Genomic DNA, 13,103 nt, shown 5'->3' on the forward strand with positions numbered 1-13,103 from the left:
AAGTCACATGATCTTCTCAACAGGAACAGAAAAAGCATTGAAAAACTCAACACCCACTCCTGATAAAAACCCTTAACAAATCAGGAATAGAAGGGAACTTCCTTAATTTGATAATGGTTATTTATTTTAAAAATAAACCAAGCAACACCCAAAAAAACCTACAGCAAACAATTTACTTAATGGTAAATACTTTCTCTTTGAGAGTGGGAACAAAAATTAACTATATGCAGTTAGGCAAAACAAAATAAATAAGTGAAAAGTATAAGGATCAGAAAGAAACACAAATCAAATTCACAAACAATATGATTATATATAATCATATATATATATATTATATACTATATATAATGAAAATCCAACAGAAGCTATAGATTGTTAGAATTAGTAAGTGACTTCAACAAGGTTGACAGATAAAGAGGTCAAAGGAGAAAAATCAATTACATTCCTATATATCCACATAGATACCATCTATATCTAAAACCATCAAATATCTAGGAATATATCTAATATATCTAATAAAATATAAGATCTCTCTAAAGAAAATCATAAAGTGTTTTATCAGACTTTAAATAACACCTAATAAAAAGAAAACACCCATGTTGGAAGCCTTAATATTGTATGGATGTCAACTCTTGTCATCATTTTAATTGCCAAATCAGTCAAAATCCCAAAAGGTCTGTTGTTGTTTTTCCTTGTAGAACTGAACAAAGTTCATTCTTTAAAAAAAAATTTTTTTTAGGTATATTGATGTACGATATTATATAAGCTTCAGGTGTACAACACAGTGAGTCACAACTTTTTTGAGTTATACACCATTTATAACTATTATAAACTATTGGCTATATTCCCTGTGTTGTACAATACACCCTTGTAGCTTATTTATTTTATACATAGTAATTTGTACCTCTTAATCCCCAACCCCTATCTTGCCTCTCCCTCATCCCTCTCCCCAGTGATAACCACTCATTTATTCTCTGTATCTGTGAGTCTGTTTCTTTTTTTGAACAAGTTGATTCTAAGATTTATATAGATAAGCAAAAGGTCAAGAAGAGCCAAGGCATTAATTAAAAGAAAGACATTCCTGAAGAAAGTAGAAGGATTTACTCTACTGGGTATCAAGATTCATTATGACTCTAGAGTGATCAGGACAATTCCTATGATTCTAGGACAACTGCATATGAAAATAAAACCTTACCTCATGCCATACCAAAAATCAATTGCAGAAGGTACCCACCAAATGTGAAAGGCAAAACAAAGTTTCTAAAATATCTGTGGGACTTTAAGGTAGATAAAACATAAAGACTGCTAAAGAAGGAAAGAGATGTAAATTAAATGACCTTCCCTTCTGAAAATGACTTTATTAAGAGAGTAAAATGGCAAGTGGAAGAAGTTATCTGTAGCACACATATCTGACAATGAGCATCTATCCAGAATACATAAAGATTTCCTTCAAACCAATAAGAAAAAGACAGACAACCATACAAAAAACTGGGCAAGAGACTTAAATAGGTGCCTCATGGAAAAGAAAATATAAATAAACATATGAAAAGGTGTTGAATCTCATTACCACAATAAGCTCCCATTACACACTCACTAGAATGGCTAAAATTAAAAAGACCCACAACCCGGTGGCAGAGAGGGTATAGGGCCACAGGAGCCCCCTAGTCTGTCGAACTACCCTAGCCTGTTGTAGGGAATATAAACAGGTAAAACTATTTCAGAGTACCTACTAAAGCTAAATATGCTCACACCTCTGACCCAGAAATTCCACTCCTAGGAATATACCCAAGAGAAACGTATGTGCATGTACACTAAGAGATCTGTACAAGAATGTTTTGCAGAAACTTTATTCATAACAGTCAAAACTGGGAGCAACTCAAATATCCATCAACAGTAGAATGGGTGAATTGTAGCATATCCATTTAAATAGATCACTACAAAGCACTGAAAATATGGAAATGCATGCAATAACATGAGTAAATCTTATACATGTTATATAGAATATAAAAAAAAACAAGACACAAGATATATGCATGATTCTGTAATAATGAAGTTCAAAAACAGAACTAAACTATAGGTATGTAAGTCAATACAATAGTTAACTTGAGGGAGAAAGGCAAGAGGAATAACTGTACAGGAAACCAATAGGGATTCTAATTAGCTGCCAGTGTTCCATATTCAGACCTAACTAGTAGTTCTCCAAGAGTTCTTTATGACAAATCATTGAGCTTTACCTCTTTTTTTGTGCACTTTTCTATATGTGCTGTATTTCACATTACAAATGGTTAATGAAACAAAAGCTTAGAAAATTAAAATTAAACGTTTAAATACTAGAAATATCAAGTAATTTGGAGGGCATGTGGGAAACAGGACCCTCAACTGTTACAAGAAGGAATGTAAATTGGCAAAATCTTTTCAGGAGGGCAATATGACAGAATCTATAAAAAATCTAGCAATTTAACTTCTAAGAATCACTCTGGAAGATATGCTTAAGTGCACAAGGGTTAAAGTACAAAAATGTGAATGTAAACATTTTTAACAGTAACAAATTAAAGATAACACCCAAATAAATGACAATTAATTATATGACCATACTAAAGAGAACAACACTTTTAGGTGTATGGAGAACTTCCAAGGCACCTCCTACAAAACAATGATATCCCTGTTTTAACACTTTTAATGCATTGCTAGGCTTGCAGAAGGTAAAGGAAATCCCCAACCCAATCCCCTCTTCTCACACTTCACTCCCACAGGAGCTGAAACTAAGAGTTTTGAGCAAGGAGCAATTGGAAGGCTAAGCTGCCCTGTAGGCAATGTCAGTGCAGGCATGGTTTCTAGGAATAAGCCATGGAGTACAGGGTCTAAACCTGAGACTTCTCCCTTAAGTCAAGGATCCATATTTTCTCTGGAGGAAAGCATCCCCTGTTTAGGTCCCCAAGATTCTCACAGATCAAAATCAAACAAATATGAGCTCACAATCATACATAATTAAAAACCCAAGCAAACAAAGCAGCAAGGATGAGTCAGCAAAATAACGAGATTTTTTACCTCCAAAATTTTACTGTATCTTAGATACAGAATATAAAATAACTATTCATAAATTGTTTAAAGAAATAAAAGATGGAATTTAAAAGAGGGCAAGCAACAAGGAACTATCAAAAATACCAAGCAGATATGAAAATGAGCCACATGGAACTTTGAGAAATTAAAAATATAACTAATGAAATGGAAAACTCATTGAACAAATGAATGAACAGATTAGACACAGGTGAAGAAAGAATCAGTGAATGGGAAGGTAGAACTGAAGAAAATTATAAAAATGAGGTCTGATATATATATATCTAATTAGAGTCCCAGAAGAAGAGAATAGGATAATGGAGAAGAGAAAATATGTGAAGAGAAGATGGTTCAGGATTTTCCAGAACTAATAAAAGACACATCCACAAATAGAGAAAGCACAACATACACCAAGCAGAATACATTAAAAGTACACCACACCTAATCACATTGCACTAAAATGTCAAATTTAAAAAGAGGAGACTTTAAAAGCAACCATAGAGAAAATAATCAACTCCTGAGGAAGGACAGTTAGACTGACAGAAAACATCTCAGCAGGAACATGCACAGTCAGATAATGTTGCATAAAATGGTTAAATGCTAATAGAAAAATAATCAACCACTTCTTTGTACCTAAAAAAAATTACCTTTCAAAACTATGACAAAATATAAATATATCCAGATAAACAGATACAAAGAGAATTTACCAAAAGACATTCACTAAAGTAACTTCTAAAAGATATACTTCAAGAAGAAGAGGAAAACTGTAAACAACTGTAGGCCAATAAATTAGACAACTTAGATAAAATGGAGAAATTCCTAAAAAGGTACAAACTACAAAAACTGACTCAAGAAGAAATAGCACAATTTTCTATACCAAGTAAAGAGACTCAACTGGGTATCAAAACACTACCTACAAAGAAAAGCTCAGACCCAGATGGCTTCACTGGTGAATTCTATCAAATATCAATATTTAAAGAAGAATTACCATCAATCCTTCTCAAACCTTTCCAAAAAAAAGAGGCTGAAATACTTGCCAAATCATTCGACAAGGCCAGTATTACAGACCAATACATCTTATGAGAATGGACACAAAAAGCCTCAACAAAATTATAGCAAATTGAATCCAGCAATATATAAGAAGAATCATATGCCATGACCAAGTGGGGTTTATCCCAGGAATGCAAGGTTGGTTTTAACATCCAAAAAATAAATTAATATGTCATATCTATAGAAAAACAAAACACATGATAATATCGATTGATGCAGAAAAGACATTTGACAAAATCCAACATCCTTTCATGATAAAAACATTCAACAATTTAAGAAAAGAAGGGAACTTCTTCAACCCAATAAAGGATATCTACGAAAAGCCCAAAGCTAACATTACACATAATGATGAAAGACTGAATGCTGTCCCAATAAGACCGGGAACAAATCAGACAGGTCTGTTCTTGCATTTAGCACTGCACTAAAGGTTCAGCCAAGGGCTGTTATGCAAGAAAAAGACATAAAAGGCAACCAAACTGGAAAGGAAGAAGTAAAACTATCTCTAAATGATCTTACATAGAGAAAATCCTAAGGAATTCACTAAAAAACTATTAGAACTAATAAATTCAGCAAGGTTGTAAGCTATAAGATCAATATACAAAAACAAATTGTATTTCTATACACTTGCGATGATCAATCTAAAAATGGAATTAAGAAAACAACTTCATTTACAACAGCAAAAAGAAAACACCCAGGGATAAACTTAACAAAGTACAAAATGTATCTCTGAAAAGACTGTTGAAAGAAAAACAAAGATCTGAATAAATGGAACAGCATCCCATGTTAACAAACTGGAAGACTTACTATTATAAAGATGGCCATATGCAAGCCATCTGCAGATTCACCACAATCCCTATCACAATCTCTGCTGGCTTCTTTGTAGCACTTGGCAAGCTGATTCTAAAATTCATAATGAAATTACAAGGGGCTCCTAATAGCCAAAACAATCTTGCAAAAGAACAATTTCAAAACTTACTAAAAAGCAACAATAATCAAGGCAGGGTACAAGCATAAGTATAGACATATATATCAATGGCACACAATTGACTACCCAGAAATAAACCCATACATTTATGGGAAAAAAATAGTCTCTTCAACAAATGGTGCTAGGAAAACTAAATAACCACATACAAAGAATGAAGTTGGATCTCTACCTCAAATCATATATAAAAATTAACTCAAAATGGATCAAAGAACTAAATTTAAGAGCTAAAACTCTTTGAAGAAACAGGGGAAAATATTCATGACTTTGGATTTAGCAATGAATTCTTAGATATGACACCAAAAGCACAAACAACAAAAGAGAAAAACAGACAAACTGGACCTCATCAAAGTTAAAAACTTTTTTGTGTATGGGGACAGATGGTTACTAGGCTTATCATGGTAATCATATCATAGTGTATGCAAATGTCAAATCACTATGTAGTATACCTGAAACTAACATAATATTGTACATCAACTATATTTCAAATGAACAAATAAAGTTTTTAAATTGCAAATATTTTACAACAAAGAACATTATCAAAAAAGTGAAAAGGTGTCTGACAGAATATATTTGCAAATCATATATCTGCTAAGGGCTTACTATCCACAATATACAGAATCCCTACAACTCAACAATGAAACAAATAACATAATTAAAAAGTGATCAAAGGACCTGAATAGGTATTTCTCCAAAGAAAATATACAAATGGACAATAAGCACATTTAAAAATGCTCTTAGTCTTCACAGAAATGCAAATCAAAACCACAATGAGATACCATTTCATACCCACCAGGATGGCTAAAAACAAAAGGGTGTTGTCAAAGATATGGAGAAACTGGAAACCTGTACACTGCTGGTGGGAATGTAAAATAGTACAGCCATTTGGAAAACAGTCTGGCAGTTCCTGAAATTCCTGAGCTCCTGAGCTCCACTCCCAGGTATATGCTCAAGAAAAGTAAAAATGTGTCCACAGAAAAATTTATACACATATTTATAGCAACATTATTCATAATAGCCAAAAAGTGAAAACAACCCAAATGCTCATCAAACTGATGAATGGATAAACAAAATACAGTATATCTATACAATGGAATATTATTCAGTCATAAAAAGAAATGAAGTATTGATACCTGCTACAATACACATGAACCTTGCAAATATTATGCTAAAGTGCAAGAAGCCAGTAATAAAGGACCACCTATTGAATGAGTCCATTCATATGCAATATCTGGAATAGGCAAATCTATAGAGATAAAAAGTAGATTGGGGGCTTCCCTGGTGGCGCAGTGGTTAAGAATCCGCCTGCCAATGCAGGGGACATGGGTTCTAGCCCTGGTCCAGGAAGATGCCACATGCTGCAAAGCAACTAAGCCCATGTGCCACAACTACTGAGCCTGTGCTCTAGAGCCTGCGAGCCACAACTACTGAGCCCACGCACCACAAATACTGAAACCTGCGCTCCTAGAGCCCATGATCTGCAGCAAGAGAAGCCACCGCAATGAGAAGCCTGCGCACCACAACAAAGAGTAGCCCCCTCCCTGGTGGTGCAGTGGTTGCGAGTCTGCCTGCCGGTGCAGGGGACACGGGTTCGTGCCCTGGTTCAGGAGGATCCCACATGCCGCGGAGCGGCTGGGCCGTGAGCCATGGCCGCTGAGCCTGCATGTCCGGAGCCTGTGCTCCGCAACGGGAGAGGCCACAGCGGTGAGAGGTCTGCGTACCGCAAAAAAAAAAAAAAGAGTAGCCCCCGCTCGCCGCAACTAGAGAAAGCCCGCGCACAGCAACAAAGACCCAATGCAGCCAAAAATAAATAAATTATTTTTTTTTAAAGTAGATTAGTAGTTGCTTAGGGCTGTTGGGGATGAGGAGATAAGGAGATGATGGCTAAAGGGTACAGAATTTTTTAAGGTGATGAAAATGTTCTAAAATTGACTGTGATGCTGCTTACACATATCTATGAATATAGTAAAAACCACCAAATTGCATACTTTAAGCAGGTAAATTGTATGGTATGTAACATATCACAATAAAACTTTTATAGGAAAAAGAGGAAAGATCTGAGATGTAAGAATGTTAAGCAAAGATATGGGTAAACATGGTAGATCTCAACAAACACCTGTATAAAATAATACTGTAAATTGCGATTTTTTTTTTTAACAGGATAAGACAAATAGAGGGCAGGTAACAAGTGCTGTCAAAGATATGGAGAAACTGGAACCCTGTACACTGCTGGTGGGAATGTAAAATGGTACAGCCATTTTGGAAAACAGTCTGGCAGTTCCTGAAAAAGTTAAACATAGGTTACCACTTGACCCAGCAGCTCCACTCCTAGGTATATGCCCAAGAAAAGTTGTATGACAAAAACTTATATGACAATAACTGCATATAAGTTGGGAGCGATAACTGGAATTAAAATATCCCAGATGAACTTTTTGGCCAACCCAATATCATGTGTTTGTGTGGCAGGTGTTGGGGTGGGAGGGGGTTAAATTATTAATTTTAGTCTTTAAATATGCATATGGTCAAATTGGACGAGTAACCAGAAAAACGACAGTAGCAGAATGTCTAACTTTCAAACCAACAGAGAAAAAAATGAATAGAAAAACTAACAAGCAAAAGTGAACAGAAGTCAGCAAACTACAGGCCAGGGGCAAAATCCAGCCTGCCACCTGTTTTTGTAAATAAAGGTTTACTAGAACGCAGCCATGCTCATTTATATTTGTCTCTGGCTGCTTCTGAGCTATAATGGCAGAGCTGAGTAGCTACAACAGAGACCAGATGGCCAAAGCCTGAAGCATTTACTCTCTGCCACCCCTGCCTTTTTTTTTTAAATTTAAATACATGTTATTTTATGACAAAATACTTTCCTTTTTTTTCTCCCCATTTATATTACAGTTAAAACTATATTACAGGGGCTTCCCTGGTGGCGCAGTGGTTGAGAGTCCGCCTGCCGATGCAGGGCACACGGGTTCGTGCCCCGGTCCGGGAAGATCCCACATGCCACGGAGCGGCTGGGTCCGTGAGCCATGGCCGCGGAGCCTGTGCGTCTAGAGCCTGTGCTCCGCAACAGGAGAGGCCACAACAGTGAGAGGCCACTGCGCCACCAGGGAAGCCCTAACATCACATTTTATACAATATACTCACTGCTTGAATCTTTTTCATTAAATTATTTGTTTTGAGATAAATGTAGGTTCACATGCAGGTGATCCTGAGTGCCCTTTACCCAGTCTCCCCCAATAGTGACATCTTGCAAAACTATATAGTATAATATCACAGCCAGGATAGTGACACTGATACACTCCATGATCTTATTCCAATCTCCTAAGTTTTACATGTAGTCCTGTGTGTTGTGTACGTGTATTTTATCACACATGTAGGTTCATGCATCTACCACCACAGTTAAAATACGGAGCAGTTCCCTCACCAGAAGATCCCTCTTTGTTGACCTTTCATAACCTCACCCCCTTCCTTCCACCTCCTCCCCATCCCACAGCAACCACTCATCTTTGTCATTTCAAGAATGTCATTTAAACAGAATCATAGTGTGTGATCTTTTGGGACTGGCTTTTGTCACTCAGCACATTTCTCTGAAGATTCACCCAGGCTGTTGTGTGTACTGAGATTTCATTCCTTTTTACTGCTCAACAGTTCCAGTTTACGTAACCTGTTGTAGGCCACCTGTTGACAGACACTTGAGTTGTGCCCAGTTTCTAGCTATCACAAATAAAGCTGCTATGAACACTCCTGTACAGGGTTTTGGGTAAGCCTGAGTCTTCCCTTCTCTGCGACAAATGCCCAGGAGTGCAGGTGCTGGGTTATAGGGCACATGCATGTTTAGCTCTGCAAATCTAGTTTCTCTGCACCAGCATTCAGTGTTATTTCAATGTTACTATTTTAGTCATTCTGATAGTTGTGTAATGATTGCTTGAATCTCTTACAAGATTATGTTTACATATGAGGTTTAAAAATTGCAATAAAATTAAAAAGTAATCCATGCTTATTTATTACAATTTTGAAAAATATAGAAATGTGTAAAAAAGGAAGTAAAGTCCTATGCTTCTTCTCTTGAAAAATGGAATACTGATACTTATTCCTGCATCAATGTACCCAAGTTGCAGACAATGCAGGGCAGTCCGTCACTTTATTCTGATAGAGGCTCCCTTTTGGGTCTCTCCCCACCTTGAGGACAGCTCTATCCCCAAGCACCTCAGCTAATTCCTTCAGGGTCCTTGGCTTTGGAGGGGACCTCCTCAAAAGCCCAACAGCTGCAGAAGAGGGAGCACCCAGCCTGGGAGGGAGGGAGCACCCAGCCAAGGACAAGAGTGAGGACTCTTAACAAGTGAGAACCACAGACCCATTGTCAGGACCAGGACAGTTAAACTAAGGGCTCCATGGCAGCTGCCCAGAGGATGTAGAGAAGGAGGTCACTCTGTTTTGTTCCTACCTTTTTGTCACTTTGCTCCCACTAGAACAGTGTTCCTTAAACATTTTAACAAAACCTTTGACAGCCCAATGAAGCCTATGGATCCCTCTCAGAATAACATTTTTAAATGCAGAAAATAAAAAATAGAGGCTTGACCATGTCAAATACCGAACTATTTTTTAAAACAAATATATTATGTAGTATTACATAACAAAATCTCAGGAGTGAAGAATATAAAGGTATCATGAGATATGTGTAGCAACTCCAGTGTGAAATTAAAAGGTCTGATTTCTCTAAATGGCAAAGTTGGGGGTCCTGCTGACCACACAGTGGTTGTTGCCGCATTCGTAATGGAAGGAAACACTAATTTCAATCAGAGGTTAGTGAAAACAAAGATGTAATTTTTTTCCTATCCAAGTTCATGGAGCCCCTGGATTCCGATTTTACAGAACCGGAAAGAATAGGATCAGGCCTCCTCCCTAAGAGATTCTCCCAGGGTGCCCCTTGGCCTGAGGTATGGGGAGGAAGGAAGCCAGCCACACACAACCACAGGTGGGGTCCGGGCCTAGAGTCCCACTGAGGGCTGTAAGGAGAGGAATGGTTGGCACTAGCCTGTTCTAAGGCTGCTAAGGAGGAAGCACAGAGCAGTGGCCTCAGGTCCTGGACCCCAGTACAGGGAGGGTGGAGAGAGGGCTGGGCCCAGGGTGGCCTGGAGCCAAGTGAACAAAGGGAAATCCTTCCTAGAAGCTAAAGTAACGTTATTACCACCCGGCCCAGTCCATCTGGGGGAAACTTTAGCCACGTTTTTTGAATCCCCAATTTTTCTGCATTAACCATCAGGGGTAGGTACGGGGAAACACTTCTTAGGAAAACCCCGACTTAGCGTTAAGGGCCTAAGAAGCACGCAGTGTGTTTCTGGAAGGATCCACCCACCTTTGTCAGCGCAAAGGCCACCGTGCCATCATCCTCGGTGGACAGATCAAGCAGCCTCTGGTAAAATGCTTCATCATAAGGCCCGTCTATTTGCAATGTTTTTCTGAAGGACAAAGCACAAAAACAACAGGATAACAAAGCTGCCTGGAAATCGTTTGTTAAACTGTTAGCAGTTTAAGAATCATACATCTGGTTTTAAAGAACATTCATGGATTCATCTCTTCCTAATGCTAAACTTCGTTATGAAGCGTCTTGCAAGACCAGAACCAGGAGAGCCAAGGCTGAACGTCTCTTGTTTATGACAAATGGTGTCCAGGTAAGAGATGCCAGTGAAGGGGTGCTAGGGAGGAAGCGAAGCCAGGCCGGGGCAATGGCCCCAGCCTCCACCACATGCCACAGGTGTGGACCCTAGCAACCCCCATCAAGGTGGCCAGGAGATGGACAAGGCAGTGCCTGAAGGCCAAAGCCCAGCGGCGGCTGGGTGAGCTCGGCTCACTGGCTGTGGAGCAGCACTGCCCCCTGCAGGCTCAGCTCCAACTCAGGACGTGGAACTGCCTAAGGCAGGGTTGTCCGGTTCACAAAATGTGCTTTCCTTTCTAGAAATGGGCAAGTGACCACTGATCTGACAGGACCCTGGTCCTCCTTCACGTGGCACTGAATCTCTGGGCCGAGCCTGGCATCTGGGGGCAGGGAGGGGAGGTAGCTGGGGTGAGTCATCCTCCTGGGAGGCCAGTGCTTTCCTCCCACTGCGGCGACCTGCTCCCCTCATCCCCATCTTGCCCTCAGGGCTGCTTGGGGCCCCATGTGAGCCCAGAAAGGGCAGGGGAGCCCTGGACCTGGGCCTCACCTCTCCTCAGGAAACTCCTCCAGGTACCGCTCAACCCGCCGGTACAGAGGGTAGAGGCCTTCGATGTCCAGCAGGTCCAACATCTGCACCTGGAGGGTTTTGTACAGAAGACAGCCCTTCGGTAACCCTGAGCGCTCCGGGGTGTTTTTTCCTACCAAGAACATCAGGGGAAAATGAGAGGTTTACTGTCAAGGACTAAAGAAGGTGGCGGGCACAGGCCGCACCCTGCCTCACGGAGCTGCTGGGGCTGGGACAAGCGGACGTTCAGGACCAGGCACAAAAGAAAGGCAGGTGACCCACACCTCACTCTGTGCCTCTCCTTCCTCTCAACATCCTTCAACCTCCATCACACCAGCCCAGATCTGAGTTTAGAGAGATGACCCTCAGTCTAAATAAGACAAGGCACAAAATTTAAAACGACCATGTTGACATCTCCAAAACTGCAAGACTGCATCTGCGGAGCCCAGAGCCACAGCCCGTGCTGAGAGGCAAGTGACCACACTGAGCAGGGAGCTGTCATGGCAGGGATGGTGCAGAAACAAGGTCCATTCCACACTCGAGCATTCTCGGGCCCCTGCCATGCACCGGGGGCCTCGAGGGCTGGGGAGACAGAGTCCCAGCCCATTTGTCCCACCCTTCAAAGAAACAGCCACGTCCTATGAACAAACAAATATATGAGTATGGGTCCGAGTCACAGGCATGTGCAGTTCTGACACTCTGACCTCTGACCTCCCCCACCTAACATGCTCAGTCATGTAAGACAGAGTGAAAGTGCATAGGCCCAGCTAGAAGGGATCTGTTAAAATTATAGGCTATTCATACAGTGGAATATCTACCTTATGGTCAATAAAATTTCAAAACATACAATTGTTGATATAGATACAGATTTATACTAATCAGGCAAAAATACCAGGTTACAAAATAGTATGTAGAACACATTGCACACCCCATGGGTCAGGTTTATGTCTGTGTACATATGCAGGGAAGGTCTGCAAGAAAAGTCCACAGGTGTCAACAGTGCCTCAGGGACCAGTGTCCATCTGTGTGTCCTTCCAAACACGTTCCATCTACTTAAAAGCAGTTAAGTACCCAAATATGGGCATACGTTTACCAAAATTGTCTGAAATGACTAGGTATCACTTTTGCAACAAGAAAAATACCCACAAAATTCATTTGTACTACGAAAAATGTGAAATGGGGCACAGAAGAAGGGTGACCTGTGCTTAGGAAGCTGTACGGCAAAACAGTAGCACCTAGAATCCACGCGGGAGCAGGGCTACCATCTTCCTATGTCACACCCCCACGGCCATCCTCAGAGGCTCTGAGAACCCACAGGGATCATCAGCACAAAAACTGAATCATCTGAATCTTCCTAGTTGGCCCCTCAAAATAAGTCCCTGGCTATGGCTCTGCACGCCACATACTTGAGTGTGCTGTGGAGCCCGCCAGCAGACGACAAAGGTGGCAAACGAGGAGGCCGTGAACATTCATGGCAAAAACCCAAATCAGTCACCGGATCGCCCTGAAGTCTGGATGCCCACTGAGTCAAAGTCAGCCCACAGCGAGTCTGTGAGGAATGGGGCCTTGAGAAGAGCCACAGGTCCCTCACGTCTGTGTTCACAACTTGTCTGCAAACTGCTACCCACTGAGGCCACCCACCTGCCCTAAAGGGCCTTGCACTGTGGGACTGCAACATTCCGGGCCTCAATTCTTCCCATCGAAGAAAAAGGCCAAGGAAAACCTATCCCCAGGGTTGCAATGAGATGGAACAGGACGATGTAGCGAAAACACTCAGCAAACCACAGAGGATG

The 13,103-nt window shown here is 40.5% G+C and overlaps 1 protein-coding gene across 2 annotated transcripts in view; it reads right to left on the reverse strand.

Moving 5' to 3' along the window:
• IPPK (inositol-pentakisphosphate 2-kinase) overlaps positions 1 to 13,103 on the reverse strand; it is a 46,926-nt gene that overhangs the window by 4,078 nt on the left and 29,745 nt on the right. For both annotated transcript variants that reach the window (XM_081238010.1, XM_081238011.1), the window contains 2 exons: positions 11,293 to 11,443; positions 10,446 to 10,548 (listed from right to left, as the gene is read on the reverse strand). In XM_081238010.1, the coding sequence (XP_081094136.1) occupies positions 10,446 to 10,548; positions 11,293 to 11,443 (254 nt within the window). The remainder of the gene's footprint in view (positions 1 to 10,445; positions 10,549 to 11,292; positions 11,444 to 13,103) is intronic.

Source organism: Mesoplodon bidens, assembly GCF_964165515.1.
Source record: "Mesoplodon bidens genome assembly, chromosome: 6".
NCBI lineage: Eukaryota > Metazoa > Chordata > Mammalia > Artiodactyla > Ziphiidae > Mesoplodon > Mesoplodon bidens.